This window comes from Suricata suricatta, chromosome 8, assembly GCF_006229205.1.
Source record: "Suricata suricatta isolate VVHF042 chromosome 8, meerkat_22Aug2017_6uvM2_HiC, whole genome shotgun sequence".
Lineage (NCBI taxonomy): Eukaryota > Metazoa > Chordata > Mammalia > Carnivora > Herpestidae > Suricata > Suricata suricatta.
In genome coordinates, this window is record NC_043707.1 from 118011855 (window position 1) to 118035274 (window position 23420).

General features: G+C 46.8%; 2 protein-coding genes across 4 annotated transcripts in view; one reads left to right on the forward strand and one right to left on the reverse strand.

Moving 5' to 3' along the window:
- The first annotated feature begins 70 nt into the window (after positions 1 to 70).
- Positions 71 to 1639, forward strand: MARCKSL1 (MARCKS like 1). Its single transcript, XM_029945858.1, has 2 exons — positions 71 to 166; positions 224 to 1639. Exons 1-2 carry the CDS (start codon positions 71 to 73, stop codon positions 845 to 847), a joined length of 720 nt encoding a protein of 239 aa, XP_029801718.1. The 3' UTR covers positions 848 to 1639.
- A 196-nt stretch (positions 1640 to 1835) lies between these two features.
- Positions 1836 to 23420, reverse strand: part of HDAC1 (histone deacetylase 1) — a 33243-nt gene continuing 11658 nt past the window's right edge. Inside the window, exons 3-14 of one of the 3 annotated variants that reach the window (XR_003911506.1) lie at positions 15193 to 15310; positions 9229 to 9303; positions 7702 to 7840; positions 7101 to 7242; positions 6058 to 6150; positions 4800 to 4908; positions 4577 to 4717; positions 3922 to 4030; positions 3696 to 3826; positions 3291 to 3443; positions 2648 to 2783; positions 1836 to 2463 (exon numbers count right to left, since the gene is read on the reverse strand). Coding sequence is in view for 2 of the 3 variants with exons in the window: in XM_029946051.1 (XP_029801911.1) it covers positions 2327 to 2463; positions 3291 to 3443; positions 3696 to 3826; positions 3922 to 4030; positions 4577 to 4717; positions 4800 to 4908; positions 6058 to 6150; positions 7101 to 7242; positions 7702 to 7840; positions 9229 to 9303; positions 15193 to 15310 (1347 nt within the window). In the remaining variant the exon portion in view is untranslated. The remainder of the gene's footprint in view (positions 2464 to 2647; positions 2784 to 3290; positions 3444 to 3695; positions 3827 to 3921; positions 4031 to 4576; positions 4718 to 4799; positions 4909 to 6057; positions 6151 to 7100; positions 7243 to 7701; positions 7841 to 9228; positions 9304 to 15192; positions 15311 to 23420) is intronic. The other 2 variants (XM_029946050.1, XM_029946051.1) reach the window with 2 other exon arrangements.

Genomic DNA, 23420 nt, shown 5'->3' on the forward strand with positions numbered 1-23420 from the left:
GCGCTGTCGGCTGGCTGGGCTCGTCAGCCCGCCCGCCGGGGATCGGCCGCCTCGAGCGGGTCTGCGCCGAATGGAGAGCGCGCCCCGGGGGAGGTGGGTGGGGGGCCACGGGACCCCAGCGCCTCCTGCCGGCCGCGGCCTCTGCGCTCTCGGCCCCCGCGCGCTCGTGAGGGCAGGAGGGAGATGCTTGACGGGATCCCGGTGGGGGTGAGGCTACCGCCAGCCTCCCGGGCTGCAGAATAGTCGGGGTCCCACTGCCTGGAAAGGGTCAGGGGTGGGCTGGGGGAGGTGGGGTAGAGCCCCGGCCCTCATTGCTGTCTCCTCTGCCCTGCAGGAGAACGGCCACGTGAAAAGCAATGGAGACTTATCCCCCAAGGGTGAAGGGGATTCGCCCCCCGTGAACGGCACAGAGGAGGCAGCCGGGGCCACTGGCGATGCCATCGAGCCAGCACCCCCTAGCCAGGGCGCTGAGGTCAAGGGGGATGCCCCCGCCAAGGAGACCCCCAAGAAGAAGAAGAAATTCTCTTTCAAGAAGCCTTTCAAATTGAGTGGTCTGTCCTTCAAGAGAAATCGGAAGGAGGGTGGGGGTGATTCGTCTGCCTCCTCACCCACAGAGGAAGAGCAGGAGCAGGGGGAGATCGGTGCCTGCGGCGAGGAGGGCCCAGCCCAGGAAGGGAAGGCTGTGGCCACCCCCGAGAGCCAGGAGCCCCAGGCCAAGGGGGCAGAGGCTAGTGCTGCCTCCAAGGGAGGAGACACGGAAGAAGAGGCAGGGCCCCAGGCCGCAGAGCCGTCCACTCCCTCGGGGCCGGAGAGTGGCCCTACACCCGCCAGCGAGCAGAATGAGTAGCTGGGTGGGGGCAGGTGGGTGATCTCTAAGCTGCAAAAACTGTGCTGTCCTTGTGAGGTCACTGCCTGGACCTGGTGCCCTGGCTGCCTTCCTGTGCCCAGAAAGGAAGGGGCTGTTGCCCCCTCCCAGCCACGTTCCCTCTCCTCTGCCCTCCTGTGGATTCTCCCATCATCCATTTGGCCTTCCTCTTAAGGCCAGTTGAAGATGGTCCCTTGCAGTTTCCCAAGTTAGGTTAGTGATGTGAAATGCTCCTGCCCCTGGCCCTCCCTCTCCTGTCCCTACCCCTGCAGAAGGCAAGTGCTGGTTTTCTTCCCCAATTCTTTTCCAAGTAGGTTTTGTTTACTCTATTCCCCAAATCCCTGAGCCAGATGTGGGGTGCCTACACTCCCAAACCCTGAGTGTCCAGCCTCCCCCTCTCCCCCAGCCCACCCCCTCCCACCCTGTTGAGTTTTTAGTCTCTTGTGCTGTGCCTAGTGGCACCTGGGCTGGGGAGGACACTGCCCCTGTCTAGGTTTTTATAAATGTCTTACTCAAGTTCAAACCTCCAGCTTGTGAATCGACTGTGTCTCTTTTTTGACTTGGTAAGCAAGTATTAGGCTTTGGGGTGGGGGGGGAGGTCTGTAATGTGAAACAACTTCTTGTTGTCTTTTTTCCCCCTCCCATTGTTGTAAATAACTTTTAATGGCCAAACCCCAGATTTGTACTTTTTTTTTTTCTAACTGCTAAAACCATTCTCTTCCACCTGGTTTTACTGTAACATTTGGAAAAGGAATAAATGTTGTCCCTTTAGTAGTGCTTTCTGATGAGTGGTCTTCTGGGGGTAGGGTGAGAGGACTGGCTAGCCTCAACCCCTGAGGGATGGATTAAGGTGAGGGGTAAGACTGCAGGGTTGTTTTGTTGTGCAGGGGGTTGCCCAGATTCTCCTGGACACCAGAAGGTCAGGGAAGTAGAGGCGAAATGAACCCAGGGATACTGCCAGGAGACAAGCTCAGGAGGATGTAGAAATGAACCATTTTATTACAAAGATTCTCACAAAAATGAAAATAGTATCTCAAAAAGGAAACCGACTGCCAGTCTCCACCTGCAGAACTGGGCAAGGACAGAGGGCAGGCAGTGCGAATTTCCTGGCTCACGTGCGGCCAGTGGGAAGGTATGGTTAACAGGACCAATCTAAAAATGGCTGATGTTTCCTTAAGGAGCCTGACTGGGGGAGGGGGGGGTTTGTCCCTCAAGGTCTAGCCACTCCTAGAATGCCCAATAAGGGCACCTTTCCAAAACCACTAAGCAGGCACTTGGCATTCCAGGATTTTGTCCTGTGGCTGCTTAAGAATATGCCTCCCAGACCCGGCACCCTTTAGGGTTCAAAATTAAGAACTGGGGAAGGATGGGTGGCAAGGCACCCACTAAAAGAGGTCACTCCTAACACGTGCCCTGGCCTCAGGGCCCTGCTTCCTGTCTAGTCCCTGGGGATATTTATATTTAATATATTCTTATATAAATACACAGAGAAAATAGAAAATATAAAATCTGAGGGGCTGTGGGAGAAAGGTGGGGAACTTGGCAGGATGCCAAAACTGGAGAGGTCTGCTCAGGCCAACTTGACCTCCTCCTTGACCCTGTGGAGAGAGCAGAGACTGGGATGAGATCATGCACCCCAGAGGCCTTGAAGCAAAAACATGGGGACAATGACTTGTATAGGACCCCAGCCGCCCAGGTGACTGCTGAGCGCCAGGGCTTCCTAGCTGTGCCTAGAACCGCAGAGAAGGAGCAGCCCCTGAAAGAGGCCTTTGTGAGCCGCACCAGCTGTCCCCGCGCCTTCCCTCAGCAGAGCGGACAAAAGGGCTGGTGCTCCAATGCCAAGGAGATGGCTGACAGCTCCTTCCTCACCCTTTGGCTTCTTGCTTCTCCTCCTTGGTTTTCTCCTCTTCTGTGACTTCTAGAACAGAAGAATGCAGGGATCGTGAAGGGCTCGCTTCCAGAAAGACCCATGGAATCTTCACTTCCCCCTGAAACCCCTTCCCTACCAAGGCAGCAGCGCACTGGACATACAAAAGAGAGAAAAGCCCATCCCAGGCCCTCCCATTGAGCCCTGTGGAGAACAAACAGGTTGGACCGGTTTCCCGGCCTGCTAGAGCCTGAACCCGGTGGGCGGAGGCAGCCCCCTGGGAGACTGGGGTGAAGTGCTGGGAAAAGGGCTTGGGTGGTGAGAGCCACACTCCTGACCATGGGGAGCCCAGGCATGTCCCTGGCTCTGGAGCCTGGCAGAGCTCAATCAGCCAGTGGAGATGACAAATCGAGTTTCATTCTTTTGTGGGCCCTGCCACTTTTGGGAGCTGAGACCGAGCCCCATAGAAGGCAGGGCCTGAGTCAGTTCCCTACATAGATTCATCCTCCTCTGGGGCCTGGGGCTCAAGACCCAAGTCCAGAGGCAACCCAAACCCACCTTTCTTCTCTTCTGGATCTTTCTCTTTTTCATCCTCAGTTTTGACTCTCTTGGCTTTTTTAAAGTTGGAAGAGTTCTTACGACCGCCTTCTCCCTCTTCATCAGAGTCCGAGAACTCTTCCTCGCAGGCGATCCGTTTGTCCGAGGAACAGACTGGGAAGCAAGGGGAGATACGGATGAGAGAGCAGGAGGTGATCTGTACCTCCAGGTCTGCGCCCAGTGCTTCCCTGGGTGTCCAGGAGACAACAGGGAAGGGTGACCAAGAAGAAAGGAAGGAAACTCAGCCTCCCTAAATTGTCCCAACTACTGGTACTTGGGAATGTCAACAGGGGGGCAGCTTGAGAGGAAAGTGGAACCAAGAATGGTGGTGGAAGTCAGCTACAGGCCCCTGGGGCTGGCTCTTACTCGAGATGCGCTTGTCAGGGTCTTCCTCGTCCTCGTCGCCACTCTCCTCTGGAATGGCATCTTCAGGGATCACCTGCATTTGGACCCCAGGTGCGTGGGGCAGCATTCGCAGGTTCTCAAACAGTCGCTGTCTATGGCCAATGGTAGAGAGGGTGGCTGGGCTCTGGTCAGGGACAAACCAGAGCCTGGAATGTTCAATCAGGGTGCGTCTGGGGAATATACTCACTTGATCTTCTCTAGGTACTCGTTGGTGTTCTGGTTGGTCATATTGGAAGGACTGATGTGAAGTTTGAAATCTGGTCCAAAGTACTCGAAGTAGTCATTGTATGGAAGCTCTGATTGGGGCAGGAGATAAGAGTCAAGAGAACCCGGCTACCACGGGGCTACCACGGGCCCTGAGAAAAGCATTGTAGGCTTATCTGGAACTGCTGGCCCAACCATCAAACTAAAGAATGCCTCGGAGACCCGGGGAGACCCGGGTGCTTATAGGGTTTCAGTCTTTTTAATGCCATTCTCCAGTGTCCACACCCCACCTCCCACTATGAGGAGAAGTCACAAGCTCCCGGTTTAGAAAAATTTAGGCAATGCTGGTTGGGAGCACCTCCTCACTTCTACCCCAGTCACCCTACAGAGTAGAAGTTCCAAAGCTATAAATAACCACTGATCATTATGTCTAGACCAGAAGTGGGAAGGGGAAGGGGCAGGGTCACAAAAGGACTCAGGAAAAAGTGATGGTCTGACAATCACAAGAGGATAGGGAGGAGAATCCACGCCCAGTATCAGAAAAGGAGAGGCCACCTGGCCAATGGGAAAGGGGTTATGACCTCTAGGACACGTGAGCTCGGGCTCTGCCCAGCCCAACCTGGCCCGGGAGTGATTACCATTTGGGATCTCTGTGTCCAGGGCCACGGCCGTTTCGTATGTCCAGCAGCGGGCCACGTTACGGATGGTGTAGCCGCCTCCTCCCAGCATCAGCATAGGCAGGTTGAAGCTCTTCACAAACTCCACACACTTGGCGTGCCCTTCGGTGGGAGAAAGGAGTGCTGGGTTACAGGAGCGCCTGGCAGAGCCCTGCCCACCCATCCCTACGCCACCTGGTCTCACCTTTGATGGTCAGGTTGAAGCAACCTAACCGATCCCCAGACAGGGAGTCCGAGCCACACTGTAAGACAACTGCACTGGGCTGGAACATCTCCATTACTTTGGACATGACCTGAAAGTCACATCCCGGTCACCACCGGCTTCAAGAAACGCTACGTGATGTCCGGGGCTGCAAAGGGTGATCCGCAGTACTTCTGTGTCCTATCATTCACTCCTACCTTTCCACCCTCCCTCATGCTGGCTGGTAAAGAGCTCTTGCTTCCCCATTTGGGATTTCAGTTTTCCAGTTTGGGAGGCCTTCCAGGAGCCTTCCAGCTCTCGTAACGCTGAACCTGGAACAGCCTCACCTTTCCCTCGGTCTTTCCCTTCTTTCACTGCCCAAGCTCCAGCGCCCCTTCTCCTGACCCCTGGCTGCATCTGGCCTGCTCCTTCGGTCTTTTGAGACTTTGAGCGCTCACCTTCGTCTTTCCCATTCTCACAAGACTCTGACGTTACCTAGGACAAAGATTATATCTTGGGCTTCGCTGTCCCCCCTCCTACAAGGCATACAGTAGGCACTTGACTACCTGACCGTATTAGGTTAATACTCTAGTAATGGTTCCTTGTGGCTTGCAGGCGAAGATTTCACTCCTCAGCTTGGCATCCAAGACCCCCACAAACATTTCCTATCACGTCCTTCAATACTCCTCCCACCCATCACATTGACCTACATATCTAGCTACATACTGGCACCTCTGTGTTCTGCTGGTGCTGTCCCCCGCTGCTGAACGCCACCCTTGCCCCCCCACCCCGCCTCCAACTCCTTCTTTGCATGGCAACTCCTCATTTTTCAAAGTCCAGCTTAAATGTCACCACCTCCGTGAAATCCTCTCTGACTACCCTCTCCCCAGCCCAGGCAGAGGCTTGTCTCCCCTTCCTCAGTTCATCCTGCAACAACAGTAATGACCACACACTGTCGTGTATGTGCCTGCTTCCCACGACATAGCCTGTGAGGTTTCCAAGGGCATGATTCATGTCTTAGATACTTTTGTATCCAACAGAGGGCCTGACCCACAGAAGGCATCCATAAATATTTGGATGAATTTTGTTCCTCTAGCTGATCACACAGCATACAATCCTGAGTCAAAACAGCTCATTTCCCAACCAGCTTCTCAGGGGCTAGAGGTCCCTGAGGTATGCTGGGGGTCCTTTGCTGCCCCTCCCTTAGACTAATCCCATTGGGGAGGGGAGGGAGAGGGAGGGGGGTTGATAAGCCACTTACCGGCTTGAAAATGGCCTCATAGGACTCGTCATCGATCCCATCTCGGAGCGGGTAGTTAACAGCATAATACTTGCCTTTGCCAGCCCCAATGTCCTAATCAAGAGGGACATTAAAGTAAAACTGAAAGATGAAGCTAAGAAGAGGCAGTTGTTCTAAGAGAGACAGGTGGGGTCCATGAGGTGGGCTGGAGACAGAGCAGGGGGCACCTTGGTAAATACCATCCCCCTCACTGGCAAGCCTACCTCACATCTCCGGAAACACCACTGAGCCTGTGCCCAGGCTGAGAACTGTTTATGGAGCCAGAGATGGAATACCCTACGCCAGAGCACGAGACCTCCGTGTGGACTGGGTTAGAGCTGCTGGTAGCTGGGTCACAGAACTAACACCCACCCTGAGATAACTTTTTCCTCTCCAGAGAAGGTAGAAGAAGGCGGCCCATTTATTCAAATGCGGGCCACAGCAAACAAATGAATTAGTGCCACTTTTTCACTTTGCATGGCAAAGGACTGGTTTCATATTCATGCTAATAGAAGCAGACACGACAGTTCAATGAGTTAGCTTCCAAGGACTCTTGTCCTGAGGTCTATGGATGGCCTTCAATAAGGGGAGGTGTCTTCAGTAGCAGATACAAAGATTCCTTATACTTTCCTAGGGATGGAGTCCATAGCTTTCAGTCAGATGATCAAAGAGAAAGTTAAGAACCCTTGAGATGGTCCATAAGGGTCTCAATTCCTAGCCCATGGGAGAGAACCTGATGTCTGTGGCCTAAAATTCAAGTTGTAAGGGGCAGCTGAATACTGCAATGTAACTTAGCTGTGGCAAGGAGGGACCTGAAGTGAGTCATGAGACCCCTGTCCCTCCCAACCCTTTGTGCCTCATCACTCCCTCCCTCCAGAGTAAGGGAGGGAAAACCAGGGCAGGTGCCCTCGGCTGGGGTAAGGTGTTCTGAATGGCAGAAGGGGCAGGAAGTGGCGACCTGGGACAGGAGGGTTAGGGCTGGCAGCTGAGCGGGGGGATAGCTGGCCCCTGAAGTGAGTTCTCACCCGTAAGTCCCCAGTTCCCGGGAAGTACTCTCCGTATTTATGAAAGGACACAGTCATGACCCGGTCTGTGGTATAGAAGGCCTCTTCCACGCCATCGCCATGGTGAATGTCAATGTCAATATACAGCACCCTCTGGTGATACCTAGGATCAGAAGAGGGTCAGGGGTCTGGCAGGTCTCTGGGAGTGGGACGCGCCAAGGGCGCCAGGTCCCAGCTTACCGGGCTGGCTGCCTCCCTCAGGTATCTCTAAGCACCAGAGACGTGGAAACTGGCTGAAGGAAGGTGGAAGAGCGGCAGGGTGTCTCCAGAGGCCTGACCAAGCCGACCAAGTCCGATCTTCCTACTCTACAGCCAGGGTCAACTCCAGCCACACAGGGACACTCTGGAGGCAGGATCTGAGCAGCGCCTGCCCCTGAGCTTGCCGTGGGCTCAGATCAAACCAGGACCCCGTCAAGGAGAGGATGGCCAGCCAGAGACACTGAACACATCCTAGCCAGCACAGCGCTAGGAAAAGCAAACTAGGGAGGCAAGCCCAGGGGGAGAGGGAAGTGGGAACCTGGCCTAAGGTGCTCCTCCAAGAGACAAGGCCAGGCAGGCATACTTTAGCAGTTCCAGGATGGCCAAGACGATATCATTGACGTAACAGAAGCCAGATGCCTCAGACTTCTTTGCATGGTGCAGGCCCCCAGCCCAATTCACAGCGATGTCCGTCTGCTGCTTATTAAGTTTCACAGCACTTGCTGGGTGTGAAAGAGAGAACACAAGACTGTTAGCAAGTCACTCTCCCCGTCTCCCCAAGAAGCCCAGGAAGCCCGGTGAGAGGTAGAACCTGCCTATTCAAGAGCTGGACTGTTCTCTTCCTCCCTCCCTCCCTCCCTCTTCTACCAGGGAGGCAATATGACATTGGCTACTCTAAACAACTTGTTTCCAAACTGAAGGTGGCAACCCATCAGTAGGCCTTAAAACTGATTTAGTGGGTCATGATTAGTGTATATATGTAGGTGTATACACACACACACACACACACACTTTAAAGAAAACAGACTAGAATAAAATAACAGTAAGGCAGCTGCTCTTCTGTGATACTAGCTTCAGAATGACAGTGTGTGTGCACATCCTGGACTGCGAGGGTAAATGTATTTCTTACTATGGTTCGTGGTCAAAAAATGATGCGGAGACTAAAGAGACTAGAAGCTCCAAGCACAAACACGCCCAAGAAGTGAGAGAAATGTATACTTGTGCATGCAGGTGCATCTGTGGCATGTAACTTTAACAGCAATAAAGACACGGAACAAGCCAAATGATCTGACAAGAGGGGACCGATTATGTCAACTGACGTTGGTCCGTAACATGGCATAATCATGAAGCCACTAGAAATCATGCTATAGACTACCATAGCTACAGAAATCTTACAGATTTACTAAGTATAAAATATACAGACACAAAACTTTATACACGTGACACATTTTGGTAAAATATGGATGTATATGTTATATCCAGATTTATACAAACAGAAAAGAATGGACATACAAACACCAAAATGGTAATGATGATTATCTGTGGACAGTGTGATTGTGGGCAATTTTTTCCTGTGTACATCTTTGTTCTCTGAGGTTATATTGGGAGGCAGGGGAAAGGGGAGATGAGAGCAAATAGTGATCATAGGAAAATACAGATTTTTAAAGAAAGGGTTTAGAATAATCCTAGAGGTGATCTAGAAGTTAATAACGGAAGTGGGAGATATGTGGGGAGGGTTTCTGACCTCTAAAGGTAATCACCATGCGCTTTTGTAAGACACAGATGATGACACTTCCCATTTTTACAGCACTTTGCAGTTTGCAAATTGCTTCTATGTACAGCATCTCAACAACCCCATGAGGTCTGCAGGGAATTCCAGTATGTAAGATCTCTTGGTAGGGCGGGACAGTCAAGGACATCTGTCAGTACCGTGTCAGAGACTGAACCTGGGCTGGCACTGAACCAGAAGGGTATTTTAAAGACCTAACGTAAAAACTCACAAGACCATTTTAAGGGGTCTCAGCTCAGCCCCACTGGGACAGCAGCCTAAAAGGCAGACCTCCCTAATACAACCCAGCACAGCCCTCGAGGAGGGAGGTACAGTCCTTACCCACAGAGCCACCAGTAGATAACTGACAGAACTCAAACAGGCCATCAAATACCGGACAGTCTTCACCAACATTGACTTGAAAGACATAAGGGAAAAGTTAGTGTCCACAATTCCTTTAGTTATTGTTTACATATTTATGAGCTCATGGGAAAAAAAAAAGAATTTGGATTCAGAAGGATTCTAGTCCAGGCTCTACTACTCACGGGCTTTGTGACTGGGGCAAGTCATTTAACTTCTTAGAGCTTTGGCTTATGACCTTTAACAAGCAATCATATCCACCTCACCTAAGTATTGAGAAGATTAACAAATCTTGTAGGGGGAAGACTAGAGCAAGTAAGCACTTGAAGATGTTGGCTCTTCTCTTGAAGGAGAAGAACTTAGCCACTTATCCAGGTTGTACGTGGGTCTCACTCCAGCTGACCAACAAGGCAGTGAGGAACAGAGATCTATCTATCGTCCACTGCAAACCTCACAATGTGCCAGACACTGTGCTAAATGCTTTAAATACCTCATGTCATTTATCCTCACTCAACCTTCTGGGGCAGGATGTGGTCCTATTTTATAAATGGGGGAAAAACAGGCTCAGAGAGGTGAACTGCTAGTAAAGAGCGGAGGCAATATTTAAGCATTGGTCGGTCTGCCCTAAAAGTCCATGAAAATATACTCTGGCCTTTTCCTCAGTAATTCCATATACTCAATCTCATTTGATCCTCACAACAACCCCAGGAGTTGGACAAGACGTTACCAACCCCACCGTCCACAGGAACAAACAGATACGAAGAATTAAGTGGCCTGCCCAAGGTTACGTAACAAGGCAGCGGCAGCCCCAGAATCAGACTCCAGATGTCCTGACTCACACAGTCCAGTGCGCTTTCTACTACCCCTACAAGTGACGACTGGAGTAAAGTTATTTCAGGCGAAAGGAGCAAAAGTACACACTAACACATAATGAGGAAACACATGCAAATAGTAATGCAAACGAACGGAAAGACAGGAAGGGAAGCACACCTGAGGGCTGCAGTCACGGACCTCAGGGTTCCACGTCTCCTCTCACAGGAAAGGAAACTACTGAGACATCAACGAGACACAGGAAACTAGAGGCGGGGGTAGGCTGGATCCCGATTCTCTTGCCCTTGACTTCCTACTACATCCACTGCTATCAACTGGGATTCCCAAAATAGAACAAGGAGAAGCCCTAGAACGAGGAGGGTAGCGGAGCCCAGCTCGGACTGTGGAAGCTTCTGAGAGACAGCTGAAGCTCAAAGTCCGCAATAACCACAGGCGTTACCAACTCTGGCACTGCCCTCAACTTGGGAGGGTGCTCTGCCGAGACCTGGGCTCTGAGGAAGTGTGGCCGGCAGAAAGGGGCGAGGAGGAGTGGGTGGCTCTCACCCCCACTTCCCGGGTAAACACTGGGAGGCTGTGTCAATAAGAACTTTGGTCCCTGGGGCCAGGCTATTTATCCACTGGCAACCAAATGCCCCCTCCGGCTGCTTCCTCTTTCACTGGGTTTAGCCTGCCTAGGTTCCTAGAGTTTTGTTTATACTCCCAAGTGGGCTATGTTTTATGTATTTATTTATTTTATTATTTTTTTTAAGTACACTCTAAGTGCAATGTGGGGCTTGAACTCATGACTTCAAGATCAAGCGTTACATGCTCTACCGAATGAGCCAGCCAGACACCTCAGGAAATGGTAATTCTAGATATAGGAAAAAATATTTCCCTTCAGGCCCCAAACCAATGTGTGGCTCAAACGGCCAGCTCATTATTCCCAGTTCAACAAGCTGTGTGACTGGAGATGGAAAGGGGAGAAATGGAGAGTGCAGACTCACTTGGACTAACCTGTGAGACGAGGGAGGGCTCTTGTATGGGTTCCCCTCTTCCTACAACAAATACTTTTCTCATTCTTAGGCTGGCATTACACTGAGGAGAGCAATACTGGGTGAGAGACGGGAGAGTGGAGGAGACGGAGAAGGTGGTAAAAAGCACACTGCAGAAAGATGCAGGAGACTAACAGGGGCTTCGGCAGAGGGCTTACCCCCCTGTGGCGGTGTCAAGGGGGGAGCAGGGTGTGTGATCAAGGGGGCGCGTCCAGGGGGGCTTCAACTATTTTGGCTGAGGTTTGTTTCTCAGAAAGAAAGGCTGGCAGGGGCACCTGGGTGGCTCAGCTGGTTAAGCATTCGACTTCACCTCAGATCATGGTCTCACGATCTGTGGGTTTGAGCCCCACATCGGGCTCTGTGCTGACAGCTCAGGACCTGGAGCCTGCTTTGGTTTCTGTCTCCTTCTCTCTCTGTCCCTCCCCCACTCATGCTTGTCTCTGTCTCTCAGAAATAAGTAACTTTAAAAAAGGAAAGAAAGGGGCGCCTGGATGGCTCAGTCGGTTGAGCGTCTGACTTCATCACCTCAGGTCATGATCTCACAGTTCATGGGTTCGAGCCCGGTGTCTGACTCTGTGCTGACAGCTAACTCAGAGCCTGGAGCCTGTCTTCGGATTCTGTATCTCCCTCACTCTCTGACCCCCTCTCCCCACTCGTGCTGTCTCTCTCTGTCTCTCAAAAAATAAATAAAAAACATAAAAAAATGTTTTAAGGAAAGAAAGAAAGGCTGGTAGTGGGTACATGGATGTTCATTCTATTATTTACGTTTGTGTGTATGTGTGAAATATTCTACATGCAACATACTTAAAAATACTCCAGAATCAGGAGGTGACAAGTTCAGTTCTCCATTCTACCACTACCTTGCTGGGGGACCCAGAAAAACTCAATTTATACGTCTATAAAAAAGATGATGATGTCTCCAAATTTTACCACCATAATTCCCTTTTATCATTACCCACCACATTTCATGTTCTGATAATCTGGCAGAAAAAATTGCACTTATTCATGTTCAAATCCATCTTATTTTTTTATTTACTGTTATTTTTTAATTTTTTAAATATTAGGGAACCTGGGTGGCTCAGCCGGTTAGTCGTCTGACTTCAGCTCAGGTCTTGATCTCATGGTTTGTGAGTTCAAGCCCCACATCAGGCTATGTGCTGACAGCTCAGAGCCTGGAGCCTGCTTCGGATTCTGTGTCTCCCTCTCTCTATGTCCCCCACCCCCGCTCATGCTCTGTCTCTCTCTCCTTCAAAAATAAATAAGCATTAAAAATATTTATAAATAAGAACATAAATATTTATTTATTTTTGAGAGAGGGAGAGAGCATTCGTGCATGCACATGTGTAGGGGAGGGGCAGAGAGAGAGAGAGGGAGAAAGAGAGAATCCCAAGTGGGCTCTGTGTTGTCAGTGCACAGTCTGACACAGGGCCTGATCCCACAAACTGTGAGATCATGACCCAAGCCAAAATCAAGAGTTGGACACTTGAGCACCTGGGTGGCTCAGTTAGTTAAGTGTCTGGCTTCGGCTCACGTGATGATTTCATGGTTCATGAGTTCGAGCCCCACATGGGGCTCTCTGCTGTCAACACAGAGCCCACTTCAGGTCCCCTTTCTCCCCTTCCCTCTGCCTCTCCTTGCCTCAAAAACAAACAAACAAAGAGTCAGAAGCTTAACCAACAAAGCCACCCAGGCACCCCTTTATTTATTATTATTTTTAATAAGGTCTCAGCCCAGCAAGCCACGAGCTCCCCAGCAGGCCAAGGCTGGCTGCCAGCGTGCCCACTGCTCATCATGTTGCCATTTTAACTTATTAAAATATTAGGTCAGAACTTCTGATCAAGGTTCTCAAAGTCTCAAAATGACCCCAAAATGTTTATACATCCTAGCCGAGAGCAAAGAACCCTAACTTTAATTTAGTCTTATTACATGTATAACTTCCTAGATTAGGTGTTGGTAAATACAAAAACAAAGAGCTCAGCTCACACATCACTGTTGTTTCTGTGGATCCTAGTTATAAAGCACTTCACTCAGAGACGTCTTTCTATAACCCAATGAGTCAAATCAGTAAGATGCCTTAAAGTCCTTAGAGAACCTCATCCTTCCTAACCTGCCTTCAACGAGAGAAAATCCCAGACCTAATTTTTTAATGCACAATCTTAGAATGCTAGTTTCAGGAAAACTGGAGCAAACTGGAAGCCGACCCAAACCTGTACACTCCAGAGGGCCTAATATTTTATGTCTGCCTTGACAGATTTAAAAATGATGAAAATAAGAAGTCATCACAGCAAACATTACTATTCATTAACAGTGCTATCTCACCTATCCTCCCCCAACCTCCACTATGAAATAGGCACTGAGAAAACAAGGCTCAGAGAAGTCAGGGGACTTGCTTAAGAACAATCAGTTAAGTAGCAGAGCTAAGGGATTCAAACCAAGACATTAAAATTCATTTTCTTGGGGCGCCTCGGTGGCTCAGTCACTAAGCATCCAACTTTGGCTCAGGTCATGAACTCACGGTTTACGAGTCTGAGCCCCGGTTTGTGAGTCTGAGCCCCGCATTGGGCTCTGTGCTGACAGCTCGGAGCCTGGAGCCTGCTTTCTCTTCTGCCCCTTCCCCACTTGCTCTCACTCGTGCGCGCGCTCTCTCTCTCTCTCTCCCTCTCTCTCTCAAAACTAAATAAACATTAAAAAAAAACTTTAAAGCAAAAAACAGCTCACTTTCTTGCTCCAATAGCAAGCTGCCTCTCTAATGAGAGTCCTCTCTGCTGACAGTGGAGCCTGTTCACTGGCCTCAATAGGCGGTGAAAAGCTCTAAAGCTATCCAGGGCAAAGAAAGGAATTTGTCTCATCTTGGAAGGAAATAAGATCCTGCCAAGTCAAAGAGCAACTGCTGCATGTCCAGGGCAGCAGCTCCTGGAGCTGTGGGCGCAATAATACTTTAAAACAGGTCTCTCTGGAGGGGCGCCTGGGTGGCTCCGTCGGTTAAGTGTCCAACTTTGGTTCAGGCAATGATCTCACTGGTGAGATCTCTCTGGTGAGTTCAAGCCCGGCATTGGACTCTCTGCTGACAGCTCAGAGCCTGGAGCCTGCTTTGGATTCTGTGTCTCCCTCTCTCTCTGTCCCTCCCCAGCTTGCTCTGTCTCTCTCTCAAAAATAAATAAATGTTAAAAAAATTTTTTTAATAAAAAAATAAAATAAAAACATGGTTCTGTAATCATTACAACTGTGCAACTATTGTAACAAATAAATATACTGCCTTGGGACTCAGACTACCTTGTGGCCAGTAGCAACCTGTGCCATAGATTTGCTGATATTTCCAAATAAACTGTTATAAGCTAATCAAAACTTCTTCTGGACAATGCTGTCTCACTGTTTTATTACGTGAGATATTAGGTGCTAAGAGATAATTTCTAAAATAACACAAGGGAGAAGTCAGTGATTAAGTTTTTTTTCCAAATTTAAACATATTTTTTCCCATAGCTAAAAGAAGCCCCGTTAATTCCTACAAACTGAGTGCAGCTTCTGAGAGGACGCCTGTTTCAAGTCTCAGGAAGCAGGGGAAGAATCACCTCAACGCAAAGATCACATCATCGGAGTCCATCCTAAGTGGCCGCTCAGTTCTCGGTTCATACAAAGTGAGAGCAGTTACAGTTGTTTGGCATGACGTCCAGTCCGTTTTACAAAAGAAAAATCTGATATACTCTGGTTTCTCTTCAGATCGTATAAATCTTTCGCCTTTTACAAAAGAAAATCTGAGGGGAGGTGACCAGCCTGGTCAGTTGAGAGTCAGAGCTGGGACTTCTAGCTCCCGTCTCCCTCTCCTGGGTCAGTGCTTTTCCCATTACAACAATTATGGTTTTCTTGGCATGGTGTTGTGAACCTAACTAGGTAAAGATCAAACACTATTCCTTATAGTCAAGAAACAAGGAAAGCTAGACTGGAGAAAAAAGCTGCCCTCTGGCATCCTCGAGAGACGGGGGAGACGTGTGGGACGGATGGGAGATACAAGGCAGGCGAGCCTGTGCAACTGAAGGCCAGATCCAACTGGGGCCTCGAGAGCCAGGAGGGAACAGAATGGACTTACATCTCTGCATCTGCTTGCTGTACTCAGACATGTTGTCTGGGCGGATGGAGCGCAAAAATTTAATGTAGTCGTCACTGTGGTACTTGGTCATCTCCTCAGCGTTGGCCTTGTGAGGGCGCTAGAGGGCAGAGGGGAGAAAGGACAAGTTATTCCAGACCAAGGCCACTCTTCACTTAGTCTACTTTGAACACTAAGATCTGCCCAGCATTGAGCTAGGCGATGTAAAGGCTTAAAAAAAAAAAAGGGAAGCACTGATTAGATTAAGGCCCCAGGAAATCTGTGATCGAATTAGGCACCTAGAATCATCAAAGAAGATTCCGTATCAGAAGACCAGGACTGCAACTCAAGCTCCGTTACTTCGGCAAGTCTACCTGGCGAGCCTTCATTTTCTCATTTACTAAATAGAGGCAACAACTTCTATCTTAAGAGTGGAGAATTAGAGGAGGTAGTTAAATCTCTTTGTAAATTGTGAAACGCTTTACAAACTCTTATTTCTTTTTAAATAGTTACGGGCCATCGGGGCACCTGGGAGGCTCAGTCAGTTGGGCATCCACCTGCAGCTCAGGTCATGATCTCACAGTTCGTGAGTTCAAACCCCATGTCAGGTTCTGTGCTGACAGCTCAAGAGCCTGGAGCCTGCTTCGGATTCTGTGTCTCCCTTCTCTCTCTGCCCCTCTGTCTCTCTCAAAAATGAATACACAAACAAAAAAATTAAAAAAAAAATAGTTATGGGCCAAATGGTTCCAAGAGTTGAAGAAAAAGAGGTGACTAACAATAACTGAAACAGATAGGAAATCTTTTATAAAGCATCATCACAAAATTCTGATCACACCCTCCCCACTGAACCTTCCTTGATATGGTCATTTCCTCATTATCCCAACATTCCGAGTCATCTTTCCCTCTTTTTAAAAATGCTCTTCTCTTCCTCGCTTCCCTTAAAGGTAGGTCTTCTTCTAAGATGACCCTCTGCTTTTCCAATTACGAGTATCTTTACAGTTTATAAGGCATTTTCAATACACATATAACATGGTTTACCCTGTGCCAAGCACTGTATGTGATTTTGTGATCCTTACAACAACCCCTTAAACGCCATACTATTATTATCCTCACTCTGCCCATAGGGAGGTTAAGTAATTTGCCTAAGGTCACAAAGCTGGTAAGCGGGAATAGAAACCCAAAGGTCTGGCTCCAGGCACTCTTTGGCTCTTATTTCATCCTCAATATAAGGAAGAATGTAAGACTAAAGGATGGGGGCACCTGGGTGGCTCAGTCAGGTGAGTGTCCAACCTTGGCTCAGCTCATGATCTCACGGTTTGTGGGTTTGAGCCCCGCATCGGGCTCTGTGCTGACAGCTAGCTCAGAGCCTGGAGCCTGTTACGGATTCTGTGCCTCCCTCCTTCTCTGACCCTCCCCTGCTTGTGCTGTCTCTCTCTGTCTCTCAAAAATAAATTAAAAACAGAAAAAAAAAGACTAAAAAAAAAGGATGGATGCTGTTTTATACACCATACTCATAGTGAACGCAGCAAGACTTGGCTCCAAATACTAAGTTGTTTGTTCTTAAATTTTTTATTTCAATGTTTATTTTTGGGAGACAGAGCATCAGAGCACAGACAGGGCATGAACAGAGAAAGAGGGAGACACAGAATCCGAAGCAGGCTGATGGCTCAGAGCCTGACGCGGGGCTCGAACCCATGAACCATGAGATCATGACCTCAGCCGAAGTCAAACACTCAACCAACTGAGCCACCCAGGCACCCCATTTTGTTTTTTTAAGTTTATTTATTTTTGAGAGAGAAAGAGACAGAGTGTGAACAGGGGAGGGGCAGACAGAGAGGGAGACAGAATCTGAAGCAGGCTCCAGGCTCCGAGCTGTCAGCACAGAGCCTGACACTGGGCACAAACCATGAGATCATGACCCGAACTGAAGTTGGTCGCCTAACCAACTGAGCCACCCAGGTGCCCCCTAAGGCGCCCCCTAAGTTGTTTTTATTGTATTAAGCCCTTTACCCTCATGGCAATGTTGTGGACACAGTTCTGACTATCCCTTCTGGATAGATGCCTGCCCAGACTCACTCCATCCTGATTTCTGCTCTGAGCTCCAGATGCACAATTCCAACATCTTCCCAGCCAGCTCCACCTGTGAATCCTAGAGGTACTGCAGTTTCTAGGGAGCCCAGAGGCATTCATATGTAACTTCCAGACTTCTCTTTTACTATTTTTGTTAATGACACCAACATCCACTCAGGCTGAGGAACTAATTATAATCCTTAACTCCACCACATTTTCTTGACTTCCATTTCAATCCACAGCCTATCCCTTTCATACACCTCCTCCATAATCCTGACTGCATCCACCGCTTTATTTCTCCAATACTCTTCCTTCCCAGGGTTCCAAGTCTCACCACCAACCACCCAGTTGCTCAAGACACAGGCCACCCCTTGATGCCATGTTCTTCATGTCAGGTACTACATTCAACAAGGATAAAGCCCATCTCAAAAGCTACCTCTTTTACAAAGTGAGGCAAATCTTGCTCTAGGAACCTATCTTCATCCCAGGCCACAAAGTTCCAAGAAATATGACCAGAGAGTCAAAAGTTACAAAACATGCAAGGAAACAAAGCACTAAGAGTGAGAGCTCATCGAAACAACAAGTAGCAGGGGCGCCTGGGTGGCTCAGTCAGTTAAGCGTCCGGCTTCGGTTCAGGTCATGATCTCACGTTCATGGGTTTGAGCCCCATGTTGGGCTCTGTGCTGACCGCTAGCTCAGAGCCTGGAGCCTGCTTCAGATTCTGTGTCTCCCTCTCTCTCTGACCCTCCCCGGCTCATGCTGTCTCTCTCTGTCTCTCAAAAATAAAAGCATTAAAAAAAATGTTAAAAAAAAAAAAGAAACAACAAGTAGCAGACAGAGGTCTACAGAGACCCTGGATATATGTCTAAGTAAAAAAAAAAAAAAAAAAAAGAACTGTATTACATTTCTCTAAACCAGTAAACAATCTAAATATAAAAATTTAAAGATACAGTTTATGATAGCATTAAAAAGAAGTACTTGGAGGCGCCTGGGTGGCGCAGCCGGTTGAACGTCCGACTCTGACTCAGGTCATGATCTCACAGTTCGTGAGTTCAAGCCTCATGTCAGGCTCTGTGCTGACACCTCAGAGCCTGGAGCCTGCTTCTGATTCTGTGTGTCCCTCTCTCTCTGCCCCTCCCCTGCTCATGATCTGTCTCTCTCTGTCTCTCAAAAATAAATAAGTAAATGTAAAAAAAAAATTTTTTAATAAAGATTTTTTTTTTAAATAAATAAATAAAAAGAAGTGCTTGGAGGGGTGCCTGGGTGGCTCAGACAGTTAAGCCACTGAGTGACCGACTCTTAATTCAGGTCAGTTCATGACCTCACAGTTTGTGAATTCAAGCTTCACACCAGGCACTGCGCTCACAATGCAGAGCCTGCCTGGGATTCCCTGTGTCCCTATCTCTTTACCCCTCTCTGCTCGCTCCCTCTCTCTCAAAGATCCGTATTTTTAAAATTTTTTTTAAATTTTATCAACATTTATTTATTTATTTTTGACAGAGAGAGAGCATTAGCAGGGGAGGTGGAGAGAAAGAGGGGGAGACACAGAATCTGAAGCAGGCTCCAGGCTCTGAGCTGTTTGTTAGCACACAGCCTGACGCAGGGCTCGAACTCAACCAACTGCGAGATCGTGACCTGAGCTGAAGTCGGATGCTCAGCCAACTGAGCCACCCAGGCACCTCCCCCCGAAAATTTTTTTAATTACTTGGAAAATATATCCAGGGGTGCCTGAGTGGCTCAGTCAGTTAAGCCTCCAGCTTCAGTTTGGGTATGATCTTACAGTTTGTGAGTTCAAGCCTGCATTGGGTTCTCTGCTGACAGCACAGAGCCTGCTTCCGCTCCTCTGTCCCCCTCCTGTACCTGCGTGAGCTCTCAAACTCTCTCTCTCCCAAAAATAAAGAAACAAACAAACAAATCTAGGGGGCCCTTGGTGGCTCAGTAGTCTGCTGAGTATCCAACCTTGGTTCAGGTAATGATCTTACAGTTCCTGAGATCAAGCCCTGTCTCAGGCTCTGTGCTGACAAGGCAGCGTCTGCTTGGGATTTTCTCTCTCTCCCTCTCTCTGCCCGTCCTCTACTTAGTGCTCTCCCTCCCTCTAAACAAACAAACAAACAAGACCTAAATAATATAAAAAATAAAATAAAAAGACCCAAATAAATGGAGATATGCCATGTTCATGGATTCAAAGACTAAATATTCTCAAAATATCAGTTCTCCCTAAAATGGCATAAAGATTCAGGGGTGCCTGGCTGGCTCAGTCTGAGAAGCACGCATCTCTTGATCTCAGGGTTTAAAGTCGGAGCCCCACAGAGGATGTAAAGAATACTTAAATAAATAAAAACTTTAAAAAAAAATGATGTAAAGATTCAATCTAATTACAACCAAAATCCCAGCACTTGATGAGTGAATTCTAAAATTTATAAAGTTTAAAGGGAAGGGGCACCTGAGTGGCTTAGCTGGTTAAACATCCAACTTTGGCTCAGGTCATGATCCCACATTTCAGTTCATGAGTTTAAGAGCCCACTCTGAATCCTCTGTCCCCCTTTCTCTCTGCCTCTCCCCTGCTCACATTCTCTCTCAAATAAATAAAACATTAAAAATAAATAATAAACATTAAGAAATGTTTACTAAATACTACCATTTAAATGAACTAATAAACATTTTTAAAAAAAGAAGTAAAAAGGGCAAATAGCAAGTCATTTTTTTTAAGGACAAAGTGGGAGGATTTGTGCTACAAGATGTCAAGGCTTACTGAAGAGCTATCACAATTAAGCCACTGGGTACTGGCACACGGGTCACTACACAGACCAGGTCAACAGAACACAGAGCCCAGAAACAAACCCATACATAGTGCCTGGTACAAAGCAGATGTTTAGTAAGTATTTGTGGAATGAAAAAATTTCAGTGGATTCTTACTTCAAACCATATTTTAAAACTGATTCTAGATATAGTAAATACATGTAGGTGAAGGTAAACTACAGAGCTTTTTTTTTTTCCTGAGTAAGCTCTATGCCAAACATGGGGCTTGAACTCACAACCCCAAGATCAAGAGTCACCTGCTCTTCCGACTTAGCCAGCCAGGTGCCCCAAGGGAAGGATTTCTTAAGACACAAAAAGCACTTACAAAGGAAACAAATAAATATAACTATATTAAAATCAAGATACTTTAAAATCATTAAAGATACTTCAGAGTGAAAAGAAAAAAAACAGATTAGAAGATATTTGGAGCAATATATGGACAGTGGACTATCTATACCAGGAAAAAGAACTACTACAAATTGGTAAGAAAAAAAAAGCCAAACAACCAAAAAAAAAAAAAAAAAAATGAGCAACAAGAAAAAAACATTTCACAGTAGAGGACACACAAATAGTTAATAAACATATGAAGAGGTACTCAGTTTCACTGGTTATTAGTGAAATGCAAATCAAGACCACAGTCACATACTATTTACATTCATTTGCTTGGCAAAATTTAAAGTCTAGTTCCAAGTATAGGAAAGGATATGAATCAAGGTATCTCTCATACATTACCAGGGAGACTATAAATTCATTTGGCCATTTAATATTCACATCCCTACAGCCCAGCAATTCTAGTACGAGGGAAACAGCCAACAGGAATTTTTGCATATACGAACTGAGACATGTACAAGAATATTCAAAGCACTGTTCCCAACGTTTAAAAACTAGACACAAATCAATGGAAAAACAGAAAAACTGAAGTATAATGACAATAAGATATTATTCAGCAGAGAAAAGTGGAACAACTAAAGCTATCTACGATGGATTTTCATAACATAATATTGTGTGAAAAAAGCAAGGCACAGGGGGCACCTGGCTGGCTCAGTTGGGAGTGCATATGACTTGATCACAGGGTCATGAGTTCGAACCCCACACCGGGTATAGAGATTACAAAAATAAATAAATAAATAAACTTAAAAAAAAAAAAAAGGCAAGTGCCAGAAGATTAATCATAGAATGACACCATTTTTTAATGTTTTTTTTTTTATTTATTTTTGAGAGAGAGAGACACACACAGAGTGTGAATGGGGGAGGGGCAGAGAGAAAGGGAGACACAGAATCTGAAGCAGGCTCCAAGCTCTGAGCTGTCAGCACAGAGCCTGATGTGGGGCTTGAACTCACAGACCACAAGATCATGACCTGAGCCCAAGTCGGGCACTTAACCAACTGAGCCACCCAGGAGCCTTAGTATGACACCTTTTTTAAAAAGCTCAAAAGCAAGTAAATAATTACTATATATTGTTTAGGCATATACACACAGGATAAACATCTTTTAAAAACCAAGAATATAAACAACACAGAATTTAGAAGATTGATTGGGGTGTAGGAATATGGATATTCATAGCACTATGAAAATATTTAAGTTAATGAATAAACAGTAAAATACATATTTCAAAAAGAAGACCAAAAATGGACCTTCTTTTGATGCTTATGAGCCAAAGATCTTGTTTATCCCAATTCTGTGTACCTAAGGCCCAATTAAAACAAAAACAAAAACAAAAACAAATCAAATAAGAAAATGGGTAAAACGCTAGAATAGGGACTTCAATTAGGAAACCTGAGTGGCCAATAAACATACAGAAAGACGCTCAATCTCCCCAGTAAACAGGGAAATACAAATAAATACAATAGTAAAGTGTCATTTCATAACAACCTACACAGACCAAAAAAATTAAATATGACAATATTAAGTGTTGGCAAGGATTAAGAACAACTTTAATTCTTCTACATTGGTGGCAACTGGAAATCATTTGACATTATCTAACAAGGGTAAATATGTGCATACGTCCTGTTGTATATTCTTTCAGTGAAACACAGTGAAAATGAGTCTGGCAACATCCATCGCCATGTATGACTCTCAGGAACATGTTGAGCAAAAAAGGCAAGTCACATAATAATACTGTATGATTCCATTTACATAATACTCAAACATGTAAAACTGAAACACGTACTGTTTAAGAATACATACTGGCAAAATTATTTTTAAAAAGCAAGGAAATAGGGGTGCCTGGGTGGCTCTATTGGTTGAGCATCTGACTCTGCATTTCAGCTCAGGTCATTTCAGCTCAGGCTGTGGGATCAAGTCCCCTTTGGGGCTCTGCACAGAGTATGGAGCCTCCTTAAGATTCTCTCTCCGTGCCCGTCCCTCTCCCCTGCTCGCACACGCTCTCTCTCTAAAATAACAAAAAATTTAAATAAATAAATAAATAAATAAATAAATAGCAAGGAAATAATAAGCCCCAAATCAGGGCAGAGGTTAGGGAAGAAGAAAGTAGACAGGATCAGGGAGGAGCATATAGGGGCTTTAGCAGTCATGGCAATGTTTGTTTTCTTAAGCTAGGTGGTATTAAGTGAATTGTGATTCTTTATACCTTCCACATATTTTATAAATTTTTTTCATATCTACTCAATATTTTATAAAAACATTTTTTAAAAAAAGCACAAAAGAACAGAAGGCGATGAATAAGAAGCCTGAGAATATACAAAAATAGCATCCAAGGCAAGAAAGAGAGCAGAATTGTTGATTATGTAAATAAGAATTTTCCTGGATGAAAAATGAGGATGTAGACTCTGGGAGAGATTAATTAGATGTGTGGAGGCAGAATTGGGGGAGGGACCAACTGTGTGAAAGACTTCAACATGTCTCCTTCAGGTATAGAGATAGAAGACAGAAACTACTTTTTTTTGTCTTTAAAGATTTTGTTTTTGGGGCGCCTGGGTGGCTAAGTCAGTTAAGCGTCCAACTTCGGCTCAAGTCATGATCTCGCAGTCTATGAGCTCAAGCCCCGTGTCAGGCTCTGTGCTGACAGCTCAGAGCCTGGAGTCTGCTTTGGATTCTGTAGCTCCCATTCTCTCTGCCCCTCCCCTGCTCATGCTCTGTTTCTCAATAATAAACAAACGTTAAAAATTAAAAAAAAAAGATTTTGTTATTAAGTTATCTCTACACCCAAGGTAGGGCTCAAACTTACAAACCCAAGATAAAGAGTTGCATGCTCTACCAACTGAGCCAGCCACGTGCCCCAGAATATAACAATTTCTATAAGAAGCGTAAGGAGCTTTTCCCAGGATTGACTCTCCAAAACCCATCAATTTTAGGACAGGTACTAAAATGGCTATCTGTGCTTTGGGAAAGGAAAACTAGG

Bases quoted from the DNA above. Each gene is read 5' to 3' on its own strand.
- MARCKSL1 (XM_029945858.1), top strand. From the start codon at position 71: ATGGAGAGCGCGCCCCGGGGGAGGTGGGTGGGGGGCCACGGGACCCCA. The intron at 167-223 runs GTGAGGGCAGGA...GGCTACCGCCAG, and splicing joins CTCTCGGCCCCCGCGCGCTC to CCTCCCGGGCTGCAGAATAG.